This window comes from Centropristis striata, chromosome 12 (assembly GCF_030273125.1).
Source record: "Centropristis striata isolate RG_2023a ecotype Rhode Island chromosome 12, C.striata_1.0, whole genome shotgun sequence".
Lineage (NCBI taxonomy): Eukaryota > Metazoa > Chordata > Actinopteri > Perciformes > Serranidae > Centropristis > Centropristis striata.
The window spans coordinates 19118518-19143543 of record NC_081528.1 but is presented as its reverse complement, the minus strand read 5'-3'; the positions used below and the strand labels follow the sequence as shown (position 1 = coordinate 19143543).

Sequence of the window (25026 nt, the reverse complement as noted above, 5' to 3'; positions counted from 1 at the left end):
AAACTGTTTATTGTCGTTGTGTTTTCTGATTTGTCGTTGTGTTTTCTGATTTGTCGCTGTGTTTTCTGATTTGTCGCTGTGTTTTCTGATTTGCCATTGTGATTTGCACTTCAGGGCCACCGTATAGTATAGTTGTGACATCACAACCTAACAGAAGTCCTAATTGCTAATTTCAAGTCACAGCATGTTTTTGGTAACTTGACCTGCTTTATAATTTAAAAAAAATAGACATGGAACTCTCACCTGAGACTTTGAAGGTGCACTAGGTGAGATTTTCTTTTAAAAATCACTCTAGATTTTATTGCATCCCTTCTCACTATTTCAGAGGTATGTTGGGGACATTTGTCTATGACTCAACCCAACCCACACTGTGACTGCTTCATATCCAGTTCTGATGCATTGACATGGTCTGTTTAGAATACAAATTTAGGTTTTGATTGGACCCATCTGGACCCAACAAGACTCACTGCCTCTTTAGTCAAGCAATCAAAGTGCAACTAATTATTGGCTTAGGTAGTGGGAGATTTGATTTGACTCTGTTTGTACAAACACTGTGGTAATAGCCAGCCCAGCACGGTTCACTACTTTTACATAATGCTTTTGCTACGAATTAGCTCCAGCCAGATATGGAGAAGGTAACAGATGCAAACATTCAACAGGATTTAACACAAATCAAAGACACCACATCAGCAACCATAAGTATCTCACTTAAACAGAAAACATAAAAAAAACACAGGTTCTCAAAAAATGAAATCCAAAAATGCGACTTAATTCTTACATATGAGCATAAATGAGAATTAAATTTGATACTTCAGCCCACACACACACACACACAGACTCTACCTGTAGTGATCTCAGGCTGTAAAACGCCCCAGGCTGGACTGTGCTAATGTCGTTGCCATGCAACATGAGCATTTCCAGTTGCCGTAGTGACCTGAATTCTGACCCCTCCACCTCTGTCAGGCTGTTATAACTGTTAGAGAGAAAAAAAGAAACAGGACCAGTTACTAGGATGAAAGAATAACAGAAGGTCAAAAGGATAGGAAACTAATATTGTTTAACAGCCGCTGCTTTCATGTGTGTCTGGGCAATGTGACCTTTCAAATGAAGCAGGAAAGATAGCTGGAAAGAATGGACGGAAAGAAGGAAAGCAGGATCACAGAGAGACCTCAGTCAACCTTTGACCCTACTATTATTTCGTCACACACAGATCAAGAGTTACCATGCTGCATCTACTTTACAACCTTTGCAGAGTACCACTGTGCAGTAGACACAAATCAAGTGTTATGGCTGGAGTTGTGTTGTGGTTTGTGTGTTTTCTATGATGGGGTGTCAGGGACATAATTCAGAATTACCATTCACACACACATATAAAACAAAACACATTCACACACTATAGTAAAAACCTCACACACTTACAAGTGAAATGCTTTCACAAACACTACTGAAATGTTATGCTGTCTCACACACACAACTGAAATGCTTTTATACATATAAGTGAAATGCTTTTATACACACAACTGAAATGTTTTTATACATACTACTAAATTTCAGTGTAAATTCAGTGTACTGATTTCAGTGTAACCGGAAGGCGTTTCAGTTGTGTGTCTGAAAGCATTTCACTTGTAAGTGCGTGAAGTTTTTACTATAGTGTGTGAATGGTCATTCTGAATCATATCCCTGATGGCCCCTTTCTGTCTCCTTTTAGAGACCGCCTCCTGCACCTCCTCCAGGTTGCCATGAGTGGTCAGGCACAATTGTGTTCAACTACTGATTAAGGGATGCAGAAAGTTGTGTGATTGTGATTGGACTGTGTGTTTGTGGAGACACAAAGTTGTAATTAAGAGGTTTTGGTTTTGCCGTTGTCTCAAGTAAGTAGTTTTTTGGTTGTCGCCTTTTTCTTTATGTTATTAATAAATCATTCACTTTTGCATTTACTCGGTTTACCTGTTTTTTTTTTCCTTTTTAACCTGGGTTAACACCATCAATGCTTACTCCCCTGGCCCTAGAAACAGGGGACGTAACACCAAGCATATGTTCAGAAATGTATGAAACCTGTAGAAAGGCTGTAGTATGGAGCAGATCTGAATCAATGGAATGATGCAAAAAAATATTTTCATTCACATTTTTCTTTTGTTTACATTGCAGGATAGGGCATTCGTCCTTCGTTTGTGTGGTGTCTGAATAATTAGTGGAAAATTTGTTCGACACCCACCTAGTTGGACCAAGAACTTCAGAATGTTGGCTAACATTTTGGTCCATACTTGGCTCACCTGATCTGTTTCCTCTGCTCTTTGTTGTCTTGAAAATACTGGAAACAAATCAAAACATCTTTGTACTGTCCATGTTGTTTTCACATTACAACTTAAAGACAATACACTCTTAGGGACTGGGGGTTTTCGGTACAGCAATTTATTTTTCACTGATGCTTTACAGACCACGGTGTGTGTGTGTGTGTGTGTGTGTGTGTGTGTGTATGTGTGTGCGGTGTCCAAACATGGTTGTGCCTCCACTCACGCTGTCACACTGTGGTAACTGAAGCCGGTTTCAAAGTGCAGCCATAGTTGATAGGTCCATTTACTATGAGCTGCTTTGGGCTTCTTCTTTTGAAAAGTCACTTGTAAATATTGGCAGTCGTGAGTTGCTTGTTCCAAAAGTGCAGTCGCTGTTTTGGGCTTGTTCTGCTCCAGAACCCAGGAGAGACCCGAAGCGCGATTAAGGGTGACCATCAAGACCAACTCAGCTAGCGCTAGCCCGCTAAGGCTAGCCCGCTGGCACTAGCTTACAACAAAGTCCAACATTACCATCTTTACGTTCAGTGTTAATAAAAATGTAAAAGCCGTCCATAGCAATTAAGGTGAGCAGCACGGATGTGTTGTACATGTTGTGTTTGGATGCAAATGTAGGCTCACAAAGCCAGGAACAACATATGTAAAGAGACGATATTGTCCACCGTTGTTATTTGCTTGCCGACAGCCAAGAGGGTGGAGACATTTCCAGAGAGTGACATGGCTCTCTAGCCTGTGGAAAGTTAAATTATTCAGAACAACAGTGATGCTGGAAATTGTTTACTGCGATATGCAGTTTTTGCTGACAAGGAAAATAAAGAGATAATACTGGGAGAAAAAAAAAGTTAAACATGTAGGCTACCAAAATGAGGGACAACCGTACCGTGGGTAGAGTATGTCAATGCACCTGTAGGGCTCACAGCTACTCCACAAGGTTCATTTGGATTAAAGACTGAATGCAGTGATTATTGTGTCAACAAATTCTCTCCATGCTTCAAGATGGAGGTCCCTCTTTGTCCCCCAAACAAAGACAAACGACCCCTACCCCCACAGGTATCTGCAGATACCTAAAGGCGTCTCATTGGCTGATACCAACAGGAAATACAACTTCCAGGTTGAGACACAAAAGTGTCCTGCAGCCATCCCTTCTCTCTCTTCTCTTCTCGACTCCCTGAGGAACAGCATGCCTGCTGTCCTGGTCTGATCTTCCAGGAGGAAGATCAGACACATCCCCCTCTGTCTCCAGCTCTAAGTGAAGGCCGGTGAGGCCCAAACCAAGTGGGCCCACCACGACGCTTCTAAGTTTCCTGCCTGTGATCTATACTGGACATAATCACAGAGACCCTCACCAAGCTTCTGGAGCTAACAGCAAACAACGCTACAACCACCAAAACCCAACCAGGAACCAGATTCTTCCTCAAAAGGAGTGCTGCTTTCCCCTTTCAACTCTGGACTCTGTGGTATAGTACTGGGCAGTTAGTAAGCAAGAACAAGTTTGTTAAGCTTTAATCAATGGTGTTGATCTGTTGTGTGTTTAAGTATATTTGTTGGGATATTTTGTGTAGTTAGATCATTTGAAGTTGTATGATTAATGTTGCTCTACATATCTCAAGTTGTACATGTAAATTAACTATAACTCATTTGATTTGCTCACACACTAATCCACATGAAATATACTTTAATTTGGCTTCCTACAACACATAGACCTTCAAGACCGCATGGTCTATTGTTCTTCAAGAACAAAAGAGCTTCCGCCATTTTGATTTATTTAAATGACCGCCTTTCAGCAGCCATTTTGTTACACATTCTTTCTCACCCACATTTCCACTGTAAATAGTCTTTTAGATTAGTTATTGTGTGTTCTGTTTGCTTTGCTTTATTTAGAATAAATATGTTTTTGGATTGATATGCTTCTCCCTTTAATGTTGCACATGAATGAGTGATTTGCTAACCTCTGCTATGGAAAGAACTCAAAATTCCTTCAACCGTTACTAAATATTAATAAGGTAATTCGATTATAATTATATTCATAATTAATAATCAATGTTCCAAATTGATAATTTGTTAACTTTATGAGACTGATTAACTATGATTTGCTATCTTTTCCTATTCCTAAGTGAATAGGTGGTGCCCCTTGAGTAACTTTAATTCATTTAAAGTATTAAATATTAATTTAGTCAATTTCCGATAGCAAAATTGACCTAAATTAGCTTTACCTCTAAATATTTTGGTAACCCTGCTGGAGGCAATGTGTATCTGAACCAGATACCCCTACACACCATTGGCCTCTGTGAAGTCTGCACTCTTTTAATGCTACTAGTTATATTTGTTTGGCCATCTTGTTAACAATATCAACCTAACACTTTTAAACAGCAGGGGCCTAGAGGCCCCCAGGTCAGTATAAAATCTGATCAGTAATCAAAATCAAACAACTATTGAAAAAACCTTACTTGGAGTCTTCAGGTTTCAGCAGATTACAGAAGACATCTATCAGAGAGTCAAACTGATTGCCAAGTACAGTATAGAGCAGTAGATGTCAGAGCCAAAGATATTATTCATCAAAGGAATGCAACAGAGCACGTTGTCTATTGGCAGGGACCGACAGCATTTGACAGCTTTCAGTGTATGAGATGCAGTCAGGCCTTCCAACAACAGGAATCAGTACAGTATTGTCTGACAGAGTGAGTTCCTAAACTGTAAAACACGCAGCATTCCCTGGGTGCAGTTATCCCTACCCAATTGAACACATATGGGAGATTCTGAATTTTTCCACTGCCATCAATAAAACAGCCAGCTCCCAATATATCATCCAGTGGTCACTTTCATCCAGAGTGTCTTTCATTACTATCATGCACATATATCGTGTAGGTTTCCCCATTGGGAACTGAACTTCTAACCTTGGCAATGTTAGTCTTTTACTCTTATACCATAACGAAAGCTGTTACATTCCGTCAGTAAACAGGAATCCCAAGTATTTGCAGAGTACATTTCATAACACACTAAAGGTGGTCATCTCATTGAAGACACTAGATTTTCAGCATTGTTAGAAAATATGCCAGTGGCTTGTCACACAACTTTACCTCACAATACTAAGGATTGATTGTCACATCGAAGAAGGCTGTGTGTCCAAGCTAACAAGTTCTCCAAGCTAAACGACAGAAGAGGTTGTGTGTCAGCATCACAAATTACAGAATGTAGGTACGTGTCGCGGCTCGCGGTACTAAAAATAGCACACACATATGGTTCACGGTTGTAAAAAAGGACTGCAGTTTCTGTGGACTTATGCTGTAAAACCACAGACCCAATTTTAGGGCAAAAAACTTCCCATTTATGGCAATATAAAAGACAGTTTAAACAGTAAATAAATGTACATAAATGCCGGAAGTGAAGTAGTTACAAGGGTCATGTGACTGCCGCAAGTTATGTAAGATACTTTCAAAAACTTGAACTGTTTCATATAACCTGCATAAACAAAGTAACTTAAGTTAAAAATCATTTACTTTTGTTTATACACGGGAGGCGAACCTCGCTCTCATGGATGATAGTCTGGCATTCGTCCAACCCATCCACCAACTCAGCTTCCAACCGAAGATGGAAATCCAGCATTTTAACTTTGCCTCACTGTCAATCGCTACTACGCCATAAAAGATGGACGCATTGCAGCGCTCGGTGAAATGTGTCAATATCGTTCGTTTTCCGCTGCCTGTACACACGGCCTATATTGACGTTTTTGACGGGAGAACAGGCTGTCAGTGCGGCTAAAGTGACGTCACGCATCCCTTGCAACAGGTTTTGGCCTGTCCACGTAGATCCAATATTTTCTAATGACGCAAATGCAGATAGACAGAGAAAGTTAAGAACTCGGAGAACCTACTGGTGCCCATCGGGCACCAGTAGGTTCTCAAGCAGAGTATAAACAATTCAAAGGCTTCTTCGTCAGGAATCCAAATCAGCTCATGTCCGTGCGAATATCCAATGCAACAATCATAGTTGGGGCTCTGCTTGGTTTGCAGCAGTGCTTATGACAAATAAAACCAGGTTATTATCTTTTTTTTAGGTGTCTTTATTAGATAGCAATAGACGAGTGATGTAAACTGTTCAACATCGAGTATATGGCAATAAATTGACAATCTCAGAGGTGTAATTGAGCATAACAGGTTCACAGCAACAATCGTCTTTATCCTTTGCATGTCTTCTTTTATTTTTTCACATCTCGCACTCAGAGCACTCAAAGGGCTGTGGGAATCTAAGTCTGTTAGGGCAGATTTCCAAGGTTTGAAAAAAATAAAACTTTGTCATAGAGCTAAACCAAATACATCACCGGAAAGGTCTTGGCCTGGAGAGTAACATATTTCAATTCTTGCTTTGAGATATTGACCTTTGAACCTTAACCCTGGGGCATATTTAAATGATTATAACTAAGAGACAAAAAGGGTTACAGACATGAGACCTACAGTTATAGAAAGGTGTTGACATGGACTATAATGTGAGCATAGTCACTAAGGGGTGGGAGTGGGGGGGCTTTAGGATATGCTGAAAAAATAACAAATCCCCCATTGAACAAGACAATATTTAAATTCTGATGCCAAAAATGTGATTGACATCCCCTCAAACCCCTGGAAAGCCACTAATTAAGTATTTCCAACTTCCAATTTTAGGGGAAAACCTGTTTTATTAAAAAAACTACAACTCCCTAGACCTCTCGTTTTGTAGTTCTTCCGTATTAGGGTTGTGAAAACCTATTCCTACCCAATATATCGAATATCACACACTGTCTAATAAATAATTATACTGTTTGTATATTATCTATGCTAAAAAAAGACAACAATGTTTGTTTAATGAAGATATTTTAACTAATATATAAAACAGGAGAGCAGAGACCGGGCCATTTACAGTGAAGCGCATTCAATGAGATCGCACAGCACATCCGGGAGGATAGGACCACATCCGGTATGATCGCGGTAGATTACAAAAAAAAAACAGATTTCAAAATAAAACACAGCGGATCGTCTTTTTCTGGCGAGATCTTCGCCACAAAGTGATTATGTACATTCACTGAGTGAATATTAAGAAAATAAAACATATATTTCTCGCTAGAAATGTAATCAAAATCCATTTTTATGCAGAAACAAAGTCAAAATATTTTTTTTTTCACTAAAAATGAGAGAAATGTCCGCCAGCGGAGTGCTGTAAAACAAACTAATAAAAGTTTATTTCTCAGAATCGAAGGAGAAAAAAATGATACTGAGAGCCACAACATGAAGCTATTTTATTGTTGAATTATCAGTGAGACTTTGATGTGTTTGTGTTGAGAAATGTTGACGATGTCATTAAAAGAAATCTTTAAAATAGGGAGAAAAATAGCAGGGTCCTCGGTTCTCCAATCAGATTGTCGCTCACAGCGTCATGGAGGGCCGTGGTCGGGATATTATTGGAGTGAATAGACGGCTGTAAGCCTCTGCTCTAAGCGTTTCTCAGTGCCGCGAGCGGGTTTATATTGGAGTCAATTGAGAACCCAGAGCGTTTCACACAGACGTGGAAGGGTACCCTTTGTGTCAGTATGATACGTCTAGGTGTGTGACAAATCGTCGGTATATTACGCTTTGGGAATGAGAACGGGTTGGACTATCACTGGACTGCTTTTCAGATCTTTTTTTGTCCTTCAAAAAGTTACAAAAAAATCTTAGATGTACAGTACATGTGTCAAAGTCTTCGGCAGGTGTGAAAAATGCCTTGAAGAATTGTTGCTGGTTTGAGGCAAAGGGTGGTAACACCAAATATTGATTTGATTTAGATTTGAGCATTTTTTCCACACCTGCCTAAGACTTTTGCACAGTACTGTAGCACCCTCCTCCCGAGCCAGATGTGGTGAAAGATGTTGGGGGGCACATATGCTGTTAGACGAGCAGGCTCCAAAAGCTCAGTCACTTTGTTGTTCTCAGTCCAGTTTCTTGTGTTGCATTTTTGTATATAAATAGTACATTTCAGCAGCCAAGTGAACTAGACCATGCAGCCAACATTATATGTACTCCCAGCGCAACAGAACTTGGGATTAGAGATCCAAGGAGGGAGTTAATTTGATTGCAGCTTTAATCATGGCAGCCTTTCCATATGCTGTTTTCCATAACTCATCTTTCTATTGTGACGGGGCACTTCAGCTCCATTGTCACTATGCCATGTGCTAAGATGGTCCACACCATCACCTACATCACTCACTCAAAAATGTTACTTTCCACAATAGTTCCTTTGAAAAGGGATGGATTATTAGAGCAGTTCTCTTTTGAATTCAAACCACATTGCTCCAAACTAAAGGAAAACAGGCCCCAGAGTGTAAATAAAACACAAACATGCCTGGTGTGAACATATACCAACGGTTTTACATTACGGACTTAGTCCCCCTGGTCTGCACCCAAGTTAACAGGGTGGTCTGGTGTTTAGAAAGCTAGAGCCTGTTTGCTCCCTAAAGGTTTGGTCCTGCTCCAAATGTCTGCTCTGCTCAAGTGTCCATTTATTTCCAGTACAACAGTCAGTGCTTCTACCCCACACAAACAGCCATCGGGAATCAATAGGGAATCAGAAATAGTTGACAAAAGTGCAACATCAAACCATGCATTAGCATACATGAGTGGTAAACTGAACAGTGTGTTCAGTGTTGCAATTGCCTCAACCCCCTTAGCGACTGTTGCTATGTCTTTTCACACACGACACAAATTCTTGTTGACAGATTTACCGCTCAATGTTTTTCATTTAATTTTTATTATGTAATTTTTGAAACAATGGGACTTTTATTTGAGGAAGAGACAGAGCAATGCATTTCTAATTGAGAATGCTTAAAGTGTTTCCTCACCAAAATGTCAACTATCACTGGCAGCTAGCTAGCTAATTAAGCTAACACTATCCTTAGGTTTCTTTTGTTCAGACAAGGGAAAGTAGGAGATGTTTTTTAGCTGACATGTTTCGACTGGCAACTTCAGTCTTCTTCAGAGGTGTCAGCTGATCGCTGTGACGTGTCTTTAGTGGAGTTCCTCATGGGGCGTGGTCAACCTGACAGAACTGGCAGGTCCGTCAGGTTGACCACGCCCCCCGCCGCCCGCCGGTCCTTGCAGTTGAGTGTCCCAGGTGTGTGACACACACAAATTGTCGGTAGTCAGGACACTATACGAACGGGCCAACATCATCACAGACGAAGAGGACAGACAGGAGGAGGAAAAACACATCCAAAAAGCACTACAGCACTGCCAGTACCCCACCTGGGCCATCAATAAGGGTAAACAACAGGTCAATAACAAAGACAATAAACCGAGAGAAAGGAAATCCAAACACGCACAAAAAGCCGACAGCAAATACACAGACGTGGTGACAGTTCCATACATCAGAGGGATAACAGAGCCAATACAACGAGCAATAAGAAAACACAATATACACACGGCGGTCAAACCACACATCAAACTCCGACAGCTACTGGTTCATCCAAAAGACGAAATACAAAAGGACCATAAATGCAACGTAATATATGAAATACCGTGCAAATCATGCAAACACACATACATTGGGGAAACGGGAGGGAGCTTTAATATCAGAAAAAATGAACACCAGAAGGAGTGTGAAAAGGTAACAGCAGGACGACTCACAAGAACAGAAAAAAAAAAAGCAGAACAGGAACACCTCAAATCAGCAATATCGGACCACTGCAAGCAACAGAATCACATCATGGACTGGGACACAAAGATCATCACATCAGAAAGCAATAAACACAAAAGATTCATCAAGGACGCAATAGAGATCAGAAGACGGGGGAATACAACGATAAACCGGGATGAAGGTACATGTTCTCACACACCTGGGACGCTCTACTGCAAGGACCGGAGGGCGGCGGGGGGCGTGGTCAACCTGACGGACCTGCCAGTTCTGTCAGGTTGACCACGCCCCATGAGGAACTCCACTAAAGACACGTCACAGCGATCAGCTGACACCTCTGAAGAAGACTGAAGTTGTCAATTGAAACATGTCAGCTAAAAAACATCTACTACTTTCCCTTGTCTGAACAAAAGAAACCTAAGGATAATATTCAGAAGTAGACAAAATGAATTTGCTAGAAGTAAGATAACACTAGTTCGTCAAGTTGGTTAAAAAACTCTATCAGTTTCCAACTGACTTTCCACTTGATGTCTACATACACACGATATTGTCCCAGGCAAAAATTCCTTGCTGGTTTGTGATAAAGATAATAAGGAAACATATTTTTCCATATAGTAACTAGCTAAATACTGCAGTAGGCCTACAAAAACAAGAAATAATAATAAACAAAAAATAAGTAACGCTAAATTCAGGCTTCCACTGTTTTGTTGCTTAAATATCCTTGGACAAGCAAGACACAAGTTAAATCTATGCTCTATTGTTCTTAATTTATAGTGTGTTTAACTTTAATTCATGGTGAAAAAGGTTTTTGAAATTAGCACTAAATGTGTTTGGTGACTTTCTCTTTTTTTTATTGTAAAGTTTGGCTGTGGTTCTAGGAGTGTGAACTTACCTGAATTTTATAAAGAGAAGAATAGAGTTGCTAACATTACCTTCCAGTCTTATACAGTAACACCCAAAACTGTCTCACACACAGTGGGGAAACATGTGTTCTTTAAAATTCTTGTCTAAGGTTAAGTTTTACAAATAAAAAATATTCATTGATCAAGTGCTCTCTGACCTTGTTGGCAGTTCGAGTTGAGGTGTCTTGTCAACAGTTTTACAGTTGTCTTTTATAATAATGGCCAGTGGAGAAAATGAATTGGGGTTGGAGGGGAATATTTTGCTGCAATATATCGCTGAATATATAGCTTCTTTATGGATGATAGGTGTTTTTTCCTCTGTGTGTGTGTTCAATAAAATGCTTTAAGGTTGAATCTCCACGATTTAGCAAGTAAAAGCCACAAAGTGGATTAAACCTGAATATTTAACTGATCCTGGCTGAATTTGGCTGCTACTTAGTTTCATAAAAGCAGCTGCGCATAATTCACCATGGAGATGTGTTCTGTGATTTTTTGTTTTTTCTTTTACAGCACAGTACAATAACAGTTATTTATAAAAAACAATAACGGATAATAGCGGACTTTCAGTCCCTGTAAACACAATAAAGAAATGTATAACTTTCTGAATGGCATAGCTATATATACTTTGCACATAGTACATCATCATCTGATGCATATATATGAATTAACATTAATAACTCTGGCGACTGAGACGGCATCAATTAACTTAACTGGCAATGTATCAAGATTATATTTATTATCTTTAAGCTAAATATTCTGGCATTTGTTTATGATATGGTTTGCTTGACTTTGAGCATAAGATTTGTAAGTTATGTGATAACAAATATTCAGTGGAAAATGAAAATTCTTAAATATTTAAATTCATATTGCGCCGCCGGCGTTACTGTTTCTTCGCTCGCCATTTTCAAATCTCCGTGCACAAGGCATTATGGGTACGTGGGATGCACGGAGGATACACACATGCATCCTTGGAATTTGGTCAACCGAAGGACTCTGTCCTCTGGAGGATCTGGACATTGGGACAGTCCTTCGGCAGATATCGATGACGTAGAATCCCTCAAATTCAGCTGTTTGAGGATCCTTCCTTGACATTGGGATACAGCAACAGTCATCTCCCCTCTCTCTTTGGCCACTGACCTGCTTGGTTGACTGTTGCTAGTTATTTTGTAGTAAGTGCTCTTAAACGGTTCTGTTAAAAATAGTGTTTCAGCTACATTGTAAGTCAACTTGTTTTGCCAAGTGTGTCTGGAAGCCTGGTAGGGGTTAGGGTTCTCATCCATGTGTGTTAACCCTTTGTCTCCTGTTTTTGTTTAGTGAGGAAGCTTAGTATTGTCTTTTTTGTTTGGTAGATTTAGCTGAATCTGAATCTTATTTTCCAGTTAGTGGTTGACTTCTGTTTGTTATTTTGGCCTTGGAGACCCTGATGATTTAGTCGCTTCCTTTTTTTCCTGTGGTGTTTAGTTGGTTTATCTGTTTATTTATTAGCATGTAAATAAATAACTAATGATGACCAATGTTAATTTTGTTTAATTTTTCTGCCTAGTTTTAGGTTAACTCTGTATTAGTGATGTGCCAATAAAGCCTCATGAACCATTTTCTTTATTTTCTGACTCCACTAGATGGAGCTCTCTGGTCAACCAAGAGCTAAAAGCACACTCAATTACCATTGCTTCAGCCTTTTTCTATTAGCAAAGAGCTCCATCTAGTGGGCTCAGAAAATAAAGAAAATGGTTCATGAACTTCATTGGCACATCACTACTCTGTATGTTACTTACTGTGTCGCCTAGACATCTAACCAAAAAGGTTGTAACAGACGTAGTGGGGGTAGTGCAATTTATTATTTTTATAACACTCTTGCTGTTGCCAATCTCTTCCTAATGTAGTCCCAGTAGTGCTTGTTAAATAAAAAGTATATGCTTTCTGTTTTGATTCAAGACCAAGATTATCTGGAATTCACTTATAGCTCCCACAGCTCTGTTCCCAGTACAGGAGTGCATATGGAGACAGTTTACCGCCTGTAGACTGGAGCTTGGCACTGCAGTGTAGCTTTTGTGACAGTTTCCCTACTGAAATGCTTTATCACATCTCAGCATTACATCCAGTTGTGAAGATCTGGAGAGCTACTCTAAGCACAAATCTAAAGCACCTGCAATGCAGCGATAGCTGTTTCCACAATAGGGGCCCACATGCAAACGGAAAGCCTCCTGTGAACAATAGTGTAGCTGTGGCTGCTTCTGCTTGCAAAGTAGTTTGCCATGTAAATATGAATTGTTTGGGGCCAATTATTAGACAGTGGCTGGGCTATTTCTCTGCTGTGCTGCAGGGCAGTGAAGGCCCAGTTCACATGGAAGTGATTAGGAGATTTATCCAGTATGGCACCACATGCTGGTGCTGAACCGTTATCTTCTGGGTTCCAAGCAGATGTTGTCAAACTAAATGCACCATAGGCTACAAGCTGATTGTCTGACTGATGAGACTGCTCTCTTTGGAGTAAAACTGGCTTCTCTTGTTCCTAAAGAAGGATGGTATCTGATAACCCTATGGCAAGCAGCGAGACATACAAATATTTAGGTAAAATGTTTGACTCTGGACTAGAGTTTGACAAAAACACAGTCTATTGTTGAACGGGGCCAACAGCATATCGATTTAGTGTGGCAGCTAAATTCTTTTAATGTTCTTTTTATCATTCTTTTATTTAAAGTCTATTGACTTTTTCCGTTTATTTGTTGGTTTTATGGTCTATCTGTGAAGGAGAAGAACTGCCTCAAGTCTGTTCCAAGATTATTGGGTCCAGTTAATTGATTTAAGCTCCACTTAAAATGTGTTACCCAGAAAGCCAGACAGGTCATTATTCATCTTGACCACATCCTCAGTCAGGAATTCTGTCCGATGCCCTCAGGACGGCATTACCTTTTCTCCCCAAGGAAGACAATCAGGTACCCAAATTAATTTATTCCCTAGGCTCCTAAATGCTGCTGACAGTTAAATGAACACAGGCCAGGCATTGTAAATCCGCCATTGTAAAACGGCTATATTTATTTATTCATTATTTATTTCCATCAGCTAGCTGTGGGTTTCCATGCCAACCTGTGCTACTGACAGAGTGGATGTTGTATGTGTTATTATAGTATTATTGTTATTTTACATTTACATTTAGTCATTTAGCAGACACTTTTCAGTCATTACTGTCCTACTCTCTGGAATTCTTTACCACAGGAACTCAGGTCTGTTACAACAGTGTCTTCCTTTAAAAGCAGACTAAAACACATATTTTTTTCTCAAGCTTTTAGTTAGGTAAAGGGTAAAAGGCTCTTTTTAAAGCAGTACTATTGTTGTTTCTTTTAACAATAATAATACCACGACCTCTTACCCTACTCTACCCTCATTTTTTATGCTGTATTATATGTTTTTATGTCGTCACATTATTTTATGGTTTATTTTATCTGTTTTATATATAATGTTAATGCAATCTTTAGTGTATGTATATTGTATATTTCTGTCATGTATGATTTTTACTTTAAGCACATTGAGTTAACACCTGCCGTATGAAATGTTAGTGCAGCAATAAGTGCTAGTGATGATTCTTTTTAAGGAGTAGAGTTGTTGTGTGGTGCTAGGAGAGAAGGTCCTCTTTTTAAAGGTAGAGAGGGACACCCCTGCTCAAGTAGGAACTGGTAGTGTGTTCCAACAAAGGGGAACAACAAACACAAAGAGGTTGGATTGCCTTGAAGGAACGGGTGGCAGAGCCAGACGCCGTTTATTGGAAGAGCGCATCGGTCATGAGGTAACATATGTCTGAATCAGGGCGTTCAGGTAGCTGGGTGCAGTACCAGAGACAACTTTGTAGGCCAGCATTAGAGATTTGAATTTGATGCGGTCTGCAACAGGTAGCCAGTGGAGCTCGATTTTGTGGTCCTTTTATTGTTATGTCTGTGTGACTTAAGGCTGCAAACTGAATTTCCCTGTGTGGACAAATAAAGTTGTTTGAAATGAATGTAATTGAACTGAATTGAATTGAGAGATGTCATGATCTAGTCCTTTATGTCAAAAGAGTTATTCAATCAATTAATCAATCAGACTTTATTTGTATAGCACTTTTCACACAAGAGATATGCAACACAAAGAGCTTTACATAAAAAAGGAGAAAGTAATAATAATAATAATAATAATAATAATAACAAAACATATAAACAAGCAAACACCCTGTGTGTGTGTGTGTATATGAATAGACTAATAAATAGTAGCAATAACAACATGTTATAACACTAAGTTGCATGAGCAGAAAAATCTCTAAAAATGGTTCAGGTAAAAGCCAAATTAAAAAGATAAGTCATAAGTTTGCTCTTAAAAAAAATATATATATTATTATTCCTGTGTTGGAAACATGGGTTAAAATGTCTCAAAAGAATTGCCTCAACAACCAAAAAGCACTCACCTCAGCATTTCAGTTTGAGGTATTAGAGGCGGTGTTGATCATTTGTTAGCCAAAGAAAACACTTCTCTGACAAATCACCTACTCCACATTCCACACTACTTCCTGCAGAGTGTTTAGTTTTCTTCCCCATGGGCTGCCATTGATGACAACGCCTCAATGCTTCTGTATGCATGTGTGTTTATGTGCAGTGACTGACTCTGTCTTACCCCAGGTTGAGCCTTTCTGTGTCTTTGGGAAAGGTTTTTGGGATGGTGGTGAGGTGTCTGAACGTACAGTGGACCTCTTTAACACCCGGACAGCTACAGCTCCGTGGGCAGGATGGGATGGCATTTACTGGGGAGATCTACAGACAGGAGAGGAGAAAGAAGGGGACAAAAATATGAGAGGAAAGGTTAACAACAAAGACCAATCAGATGGAGAAGTTAAGGAATGAAATAAAAACGAGAGAAGAAAAAATAAAGTATGAGAAAGGAGGTGTATGAATGCAGTGAGCAGAAATTCAGAAAAGATGAGATAAGAGGAGAAGCACAGATGAGTTCAGACCTGTGTAGGCACTGGCAGTTTGGAAAGAAATCAATACTAAGTGAAAGAAATTGACTTGAGGCTTATGTAAAGTAGACCAGGTGTATTAACATTGTGCCCTCCTGTGCCCAACTCCATCAAGATAAATTCAAGATTTACTTTGAAAAACTGTGATTATAGGAAATGTAAACATCTAACTGGTGTGTTTTCACCCTTTGTGTAAGTTTTCTAAAATGATGTGACTCACAAAGGCTTTGGGTTGTAGTTGTTTCCCAATCAGCAGGGCTGGAAGAAGTATTCAGTTTTTTATGTTAAATAAAAAAACCTGTAAAGTAACTAAAGCTGTCAGCTAAATGTAGTGGAGTAAAAAGTACAATATTTAAGTACCTCAAAATTGTACTTAACTACAGTACTTTAGTAAATGTACTTAACAAACTTAACTTAGTGTCACATTAGGTGACTTCTATCAGCTGAGCTAACCAGTGGCCTATAGAAAGAAGTCAAGGGCTTTTCTTTTAATGGAGGTTTACCGTTTGCCAAAGCAGTGATGAGAAGAGCAGGGGAAACCAAGCTGCAGCAGACCTGAAGAAGATGTTGGCGCACCACCACAGCGCCATGACTGGATGGCTGTCTGACCGATCACGTCATTAAAACACCTGCAGGAGGGGAGGATGTTATTTAGATGTACAGATTTATGTCAACGACAAAACATTATTACCATAACATAGATGGGATTTATCTCAGGGCCGCTGTGTTGGATTGTATCTCGTACTTTGCCTATTTTCAAATAAGTAAAAGGAGTCAGGTACTGCCAAAATGTCGGAGCCACCACACTGAGCTTCATTTTTGCTTTTCAAAACCAATGGGGGATGTCACAGAGACCACAGCTGTTAAATGCTCCACTATGTTCACCATCTAGCTAACTCGCATACTTTGAGTTAAAAATGTCCTAGAGTTGAGAGACTGGGGTGATAATTATATCTGGGTTTAGCACTACAAGTGACCCCTTTCACTTAGAGTAGTCATGGGATCCATTGGCCTAGAGGTTAGGAATCAGGCTTCGCTGGTTCGAATCCCAGTACTGACAGGTCAAGGACTGAAGTGCCCTTGAGCAAGGCACCCAACCCCCCTGCACAGCTCCCCGGACGCATTAATGTGCTGCTCACTGCTCCTTGCATGGTGTGTTCACTTGTGTGTAAAAAAAGGATGGGTTGAATGCAAATGAATTTACCCATTGTGGGATTAATAAAGTAATTAACTTAATCTCAATACTTCCTCTGTTGCTGTTGATATTTTGCAAATCAACATCTTTAGATGTTGATAAAAATTAAACAGTACAAACGAGGCAAAATCACAAGCACAGGGCCCTTAAACTATAAACAGAGACAAACTGTGTATATATGTACACACCAGTGGTGGAAAGTAACTAAGTACATTTACTAAAGTACTGTACTGGAGTACAATTTTGAGGTACTTTTACTTTACTTGAGCATTTCCATTTAATGTAACTTTATACTTCCACTCCATTACATGTTACTTTTCAGGTTGAGATATAACATAAAAAATATATTTAAAGTGATTAGACACGATCTCATAACAGTATATTAAATAGTTATGAGCCCTATCTTGATATAATGTAATGCTGCTTACATAAATGCATCATTAATAATAATCCAATAATATATTTGGAATATATTAAACAGTCTGAGTGGGTCCATTCTGCATAACAAGTACGTTTACTTTTGATACTTAATGTACATTTTGATGCTGATACTTTTGTACTTTTACTTCAGTAAGTTTTGAATGCTTTTACTTTGAATGCTTGCTTTTACTGACTTTTACTGTTAGTGGAGTCATTTCACAGTGTGGTATTAGTACTTTTACTAAAGTAAAGGATCGGAATATTTCTTCCACCACTGGTACACACACACACACACACACACACACACACACGCAACCATACATATTCAGATAATACTCCATCTTTTGACTTCTGACATCTGATGAGTGCTTGAAAATGGTAATAACCAACTCTCAGCTTTAGTTTTTAGCTTCGGCTTTTACATGATGAAAGAGAAAATTAACATAATGACTGCAGAAAATGCAGAACATTTATAATCACCTTACACATGCCCAAGCTGGTACACCTGCATATGATAGATGAATAAAGACAAGACTGAGAGAGAAAGTGAGATCTGTTAGAGAAAAGAAATCTCCATGGGTGAGTAAGTTGACAACTGTAGCAGCTCTCCTTATACCAAAGTATTCGCCCTCAAGGTTGAAAAAACACGTCAGAGAGGTTTTTACACGTGATTAAATCCTGCATGTCTTCACTACACCTTTCCTTGGGGGACTCAGCAGAGTGTAAATCCTGTTTTATCCAACATACATCTTGTTCAAAACTGTGTGTATGTTTGACGACACACAATAGACATGTCATCTGTCTGCATTGGGGATTAATGACTCGAAGTCACACTCAAACAGATATGTTACAATACAACACAATACAATAGACAGTCGGGTGGAAAATAGCCACTTCACATTGGCAGTTGTGGTTTGCTACAGTGCCAGGTGGTTTGGCGCCCAAGACATTGATTTAAATGTTAACATGCTCCTTTGAGGGCATTACATACCAATTACATACAACCACACTCATTAACTCCCACACACACATCTGATGGTTAACACACTCAGAGGAGAGAGAGAATTGGGTGGAGGGAGAGAAAAAGAGTTGTCAACTCATTACTCAGTGGAGTCAAAGGTCTGGACCCAGGCAGAAAGAGAAGCATTCACAGGTAGAACCAAACAAAACACATACTGTACATATTTTGAAGTCATTAGAGGCCAGTTGGGGGTTTCTGGTTTCCACTTCTATCTCTGTGTTCTCTCCTCACAGGGAGGCTAATTCACCTAACAGCTGTGTGTGTGTGTGTGTGTGTGTGTGTGTGTGTGTGTGTGTGTGTGTGTGTGTGTGTGTGTGTGTTTGTGTGCTTGATTTTGTTACCTTCTCTGGACCTTTATTTGTATAAACACTGACCTTGTTGGGACCACGAGTCCTTATGGGGACCAAAGACCGGTCCTCATATGACAAAACATCATGTCTGTGGTTGTGTTTGAGCCTAGGGCCAGTAGTGGAAGAAGTACAAAAGTATCACCATCAAAATGTACTTAAAGTTATGCAAAATCAACCCACTCAGATTGTTTCATATATTCTAAATGTATTATTAGATTATTTGTATAGATGCATTTATGTAAGCAGTGTTTTAATTTTTGTGAGGTATGGCTCATTTTAACTACTTAATATACTGTAAAAAAAAACCCTAACCCTTTAAATCGAATATGTTTTTTTAAATTTAAATTGACCTGACCTAAAGCTGTCAGCTAAATGAGGTGGAGTAAAACGTACAAGATTTGCCTCAAAATGTAGTGAAGTAGAAGTATAAAGTTACATAAAATGGAAATACTCAAGTAAAGTACATTGTTCATAAGTACAGTACTATTTTTTTACTTAATCAATGCATTCCCAAGACCCCTAACCTTAACCATCACAACTGAATGCCTAACACCAACCCTAACCACCTGAACCTAAACCTAATTATAACCTGAACGTTAAAATCAAGTCTTAACCCTCAAACAGGCCTTAAAGGAAAAAATGCCCTCAGTTTTCTGGTTAAAGCCATGGTCCTCACTATGTAGGAAGTACGAGAACACACAAACATGCATCCTTGTACTTCTATCTTTTTGAGGACCAACATTAATGTAATTAATTTGTAGCCCCTGACCCTAACCTAAACCTGAAACTGGAACCAAGTCCTAACCTTCAAACATTTTTAGGGCCTGTGAAGAAGTGAGGTCCACCTGAAATGTCCTCACTTCACAAAAATATCCTCACTCAGTTAGTCAAGAACTAATTCTGGTCCTCACTATGATCGGAGTACAAGTACACACACACACACACACACACACACACACACACAAACAAACACAAACACACACACACACCAGTTAAGACTTCCAGATCTGACAAACACATGGCCTACATAGAGGTCAGTGAGGCTCAGCATTGATTTCAGTGTTGATCGTTCAGATCAAATAAATTGATCCAACAGAAATAATTCTGAGACTGGAATAAGAAATAAGAAGGTCTTCAAGGTGGAACCCTGTTGACTTTGCAATATGACTAAGATTATTTCTGAGCGAATGAGAATTCTATTACTGTGTTTTACATTATCTGTAACATATCAAACAGACCAATAGTCCAAAGAAGAGATCTTTCTCTAACCCTAACCAAGTGTTTTTTGTACCTAAACCAAACTTCCTTAACCACAGCGTTTTTACACCATGAAATATTACTTTTTATGAAGAACATCTGAACTGCCACTGTATGTATTTCAGACTGTTGAGCCGTCTGACTTATATGTATGTGTAGGATCAATGGGATGTCGGAACAATGAGCAGTCTCAGTCACTGGTGGAAAGTAACTAAGTACATTTACTCAAGTACTGTACTTAAGTACAAGTTTGATAAAGTTGTACATTACTTGGGTTTTCCCATTTTATTTAACTTTATACTTCTACTTCACTACATTTTGAGGAAAATATTGTACTTTTTACTCCACTACATTTAGCTGACAGCTTTAGTTACTTTGCAGGTCGAGATTTAACATTAAAAAAAGATTAATTTAAAGTGATTTGTTGAAGTTAAACCTCATAACACTGTGTTAGGAAGATAAAATTACATAAATGCTAACATAAATGCATCAATAATAACAATCCAACAATATATTTAGGATATATAAAACAGTCTAAGTGGGTCCATTCTGCATAACAAGCACTGTTACTTTTGATACTTTAAGTACATTTTGATGCTGGTACTTTTGTACTTTTACTTAAGTTACTTATGAATGCAGTTGCAGTGGAGTCATTTCACAGTGTGGTATTAGTACTTTTACTTAAGTAAGGGATCTGAATACTTCTTCCACCACTGCCGTCTACCTGCAAACCAAAACAATAAGCTGGAAGACTGAAAAGCTTTGTAGATCTCCTGTGAATATTCTCCATTGATTTGTCACTACAAGCAGCCCCTTTCACAAACTCATTTTTGTCATTTGAACCATTGTTAAAATAGAAATTACTGCATCTCTACAATTATTTGGCCAAACTACACTTAAATTGAATAGAAATTTTTGCTGATATGCTTAATATATATGTGCATTTCACCACACACCACTGCAGTAATAACAATTTATTGATCCACAGAGGGAAATCCTCTCCTCTATAGCGTCTTCCACAGGGAGGTCGGAGGTCAGAGTCAACTACAGAACAGAGGCTCAGGTCTCTAATGACTTTGCCACCTTGTGTCCAAGATCACAAAAATCCATGCTTAACACTGTTAAAAAGCCAGTATCTGACACCAGTCATCGGATACTCTATACCTATGGCTCACGATGAATGTCCCATATCGTCTGTGGTCATTGGTTCTAATTTAAATGACATGTTGAAAGGGGTATTGGATGCATTTTATTAGGTGTAACATGCAGCTGCTTGGTGACCCACATTTATAATATGTCTCAGGTAAGCTCCTGCTTTAACTTTACAGAGCAATAAAGATGTCCATTCAGCCAGTCTCCAGTATCAAGGGTTATGATGATCACAGGTAAACTAGTTCTCTGCTCCTGCTCTCCTCTAATGGATTTAGCAGCTCTCCTGTGTTAGCACTTTGGAGACAGATTGAGGACAGGAGAGGAAATGAGACGGCAAAAACAGAGAAGAGGAGACGGGAAAGGGAGGGAAGAAAGGTATGATAGAGGAGGAGAGTACAGCAGAATAGAAAGAGAAAACAGATGAGAAGAGGAGAAAAGGGTTTCCCTGCACAATGAAATCACTTAGTACCCCTCCTAGACTCTCACCTGACAGAGATAAAGTGCTTCCAGTGAAAAAGCCAGAGCCCTACACTGTCTGACCTCCACCTTATCAAAATCATATGCTCACTGGCACATGGTGCTTTTAAGTCCTTTCAAAATATATCCTTCAATTCTTTCCTTCTGTATCGGCTTTCTTTCCATCCACTGTGGTGTACTTTTAAACGTGATCAGTGACTAAACTGTATAAAGAGTAAACAGAAATAGAAAGGACGGGGAAAAAGGATGAATGGATAAAGGATGAGCAGAAACTGCAAAGGCTGTATATTTCAATACCCAAAAATGCCACTGCTAAATTATGCCCATCGCTACTTCATAATAGGGTATTGTTTTATTTTTTTTTAACTCTGTAGCAGTGACCACAGCGGGAGGCTCTGCCCAACAGTCGTCTGCTCTCTCACCATGGGGACGAGCGAATGGAGATGTAACAAGCACTCTGCTAGCATTACTTCAGGTTCTGAGTGAGGTTTGACCATAGGCGGGTTAAACTCCCTTTTAGAGCGATGGCTAGCTAACGTTACTGGAAGAGAAGGAAGCACACTGCGGCCAGTCAGTCTCCACTTGTTTTCCCGGTGCTTATATCTACTAATTGTTATGGTGAGAATGTGTTAGACCCACCTTCAAAATAAAAGCAAACACGTGTAGCTTTCAAAATAAGAGCACATGGATGTGTTAACAGAGTCCATCACATAATTTACAAGAGGACATTCGAAATATGAAATAAATAAAACAATTCCCAATTCTCAAATCTCCTTTACAATAATTCATTAGAATGTGCAATGATTAAGATGAAATAGTGCCATTAGTATGTGTGAGAGGCACCAAATTTAGGCTTTTATGGCAAAAATTTCTGGGGAGCATGCCCCTGGACCATCCTACTTTGTTTGGGTCCCACAATCAAAGTCTCATAAAATCCTGTCGGAAACACTGGTTCTTAAGTCCAGTGTCACTTTACATTCTTTCTAAATTGCTGATTGATATTTACGCACACCATCCAGGGGACAAATAACCCTTTACCCCTACTGCTGAAAAAATCCTAGAGGAAACACTGGTTGCAAGAAAGAAAAACATTAGCATGTGTTTTGTGTTTGAGACCTCCAATGTGGCTAAAGCTAGCATGCAGTACCACAGGTCAATAATCTACCAACCACTCAGATATTGTTTATGCTTAATGACTTAAAACAGATAGAAAACCAAAGTGGTTGCTTTAATAAATGGTGTATTCTTTAAAGAATGTCTCACTGAGGCCAATACATCTTTATGTCAAAAGCATTATGCTGACTGCCAGCCAAGTCACAGCTGCTCTATTCAAGATAACACATGTTAAGAGAGGACGACAATATGATTTCCACATGTTTTTATGCAAGTCACTATTATCATATGCTACCCATTCAGAAATCTCTTTCAACACAATGTGTTGTGAGTGTTGCTATCGGATACCAAATCTTATCTTCAAAAGTTTATTGTACAAGTTGAACTGCTATGTTTTATGATTTTATGACCACCATATATTTAAACATTTATATTTAAAATATTCAGGGAAATTACTCACTTCACCCATGCCTGGCTTATGGTAATTTATTTTTAATTTATTACACAGAGTCATGACTATATATTCTTAAGAGTCTTTTGAGGGTAAATAGAGTCCACTTTGGATTTAGAAGTCTACTTTATTTATGGATGTTATAAAACGTGTCAGGGTAGAAATATGAAACAAATGTCCTTTTTTTTCTCTTTGTGTCATGAAGCAAAGTTTTCAGTTACACTGAATATATGGGATGTTGAATAAAATCCTGTGGACTGAATTTTAATTAATCACTTAAACTATTTAATAAGCAGATTCCTTGGAGAACTCCTGTCCAAGTTTTGGCTGTAAATCTCTCAAAGTTTTAGCATGGCTTGCTGCAGTGGCACGGAGAGAAGCTCAGGTGCGGTTTAAGCAAAACAAAAAAAAAATTGTACTGTCTCGGCAAAGTCTAGCAAGTTTTTTGTTATCTGCTGGTTATTATTACTGAAACCTGGCTCTCTTTAGTCAGTAAAACAAAGCGGTTTGTAGCTAATAAATACTTTATTCATGCCGAGCGTCTGTTTGCCTGAAGTGCTCTTTGGTATCAATATGATTGACTTTGCCAAAGGTTATAGTAAACAAAACTTTCCCAGCAACAGGCTGTGTTTTACAGAGATTTCTGCGTCTTGCACACAGTATATCAAGTATAAATATTTGCCATTTCAGATCCTCTTTAAACATAATCATATGGGAATTGTGTGCAACTTTTTGTGGCGGGCAAAATAGCTTTTTTTATAGGTCACAAAAGTACGAGAGCTTTTTAAGACAAGCCCTATTTTATCAGTACAAAGAGTTGCTTGGCAGACAAAAATAAACAGCAGTGAACTATGCTCGTGCCTATTCCACGTCAATCAACCGATGAGTTACTGTGACACCAACCACATCTGTCACTACATGACACTCAGTATGAAATCAGATTTCAAAGTTAGACGAAAATCCTTGATGTTGCAAAGACAAATATGGCTCTAAATCTGTCACCTCTGCAACCTTTTGACACTAATTAGACAACCTCAAGTTATTTAACTGACATTTAGTCATCAGCCATACATACACCAAAATGTTATAGCAATTGCATAAACATGTGAGGGAGTTTTTTGAATGTGCATATCTATATTAAAACATGAAATCTGCACAAAAAACTAACAAACCTTAACCGGAATAACAGCCACAGTTAAAGTGACTTTTACATCTGGGAGCATTTAACATCTCCTCATTATAAAAACCACAAGAGACTCACCTGGAAACTCCTCCAGAAGGGGAAAGAATAAACAGCTCAAGCACAAAATAAACCTCCAAAACAAGTCCTTTCACTGCAGGCTGGAAAGTCAAAAGTTTTACAAGAAAAACAGGCATAAAAAAAGTATCCAGTTGGTGTTTTAGTCCTGTGGATGTTTGCTGACTTGTAAAGCCACCGAGGTCCCGAGGTCTCTGTGTGAGGGAGAGAGAGAGAGCAGGAGAGGAGATGGAGCGCTCTCTGAGTGTGTGTGTGTGTGTGTGTGTGTGTGTGTGTGTGTGTGTGTATGTGTGTGTGTGGATAAGTTTGACCCTCTGTTGGTCCTTAAGGCATCTGGATTTCAGATTAACTTCTTCCTCGTCCCGTTCAGTAACTGTGCGGTCAGGAATGCTGCTTCTCCATCCCCTTCTACACCTACGCTCCTTCCTTCACCTCCTCCATTCATCTCTCTGCTTTAACTATCCTTCACTCTCAGACTCTTGATTTCTACTTCACACAGGCGATCCTGGTGGAGACATTA

The 25026-nt window shown here is 39.1% G+C and overlaps 1 protein-coding gene across 1 annotated transcript in view; it reads right to left on the bottom strand.

The window, feature by feature from the left end:
• Positions 1-24575, bottom strand: part of si:ch211-159i8.4 (matrix-remodeling-associated protein 5) — a 46379-nt gene extending 21804 nt beyond the window's left edge. Inside the window, exons 1-4 of the mRNA XM_059346372.1 lie at positions 24510-24575; positions 16316-16441; positions 15470-15606; positions 844-973 (exon numbers count right to left, since the gene is read on the bottom strand). Of these exons, the coding sequence (XP_059202355.1) occupies positions 844-973; positions 15470-15606; positions 16316-16402 (354 nt within the window). The 5' untranslated portion in view covers positions 16403-16441; positions 24510-24575. The remainder of the gene's footprint in view (positions 1-843; positions 974-15469; positions 15607-16315; positions 16442-24509) is intronic.
• Positions 24576-25026: the final 451 nt, after the last annotated feature.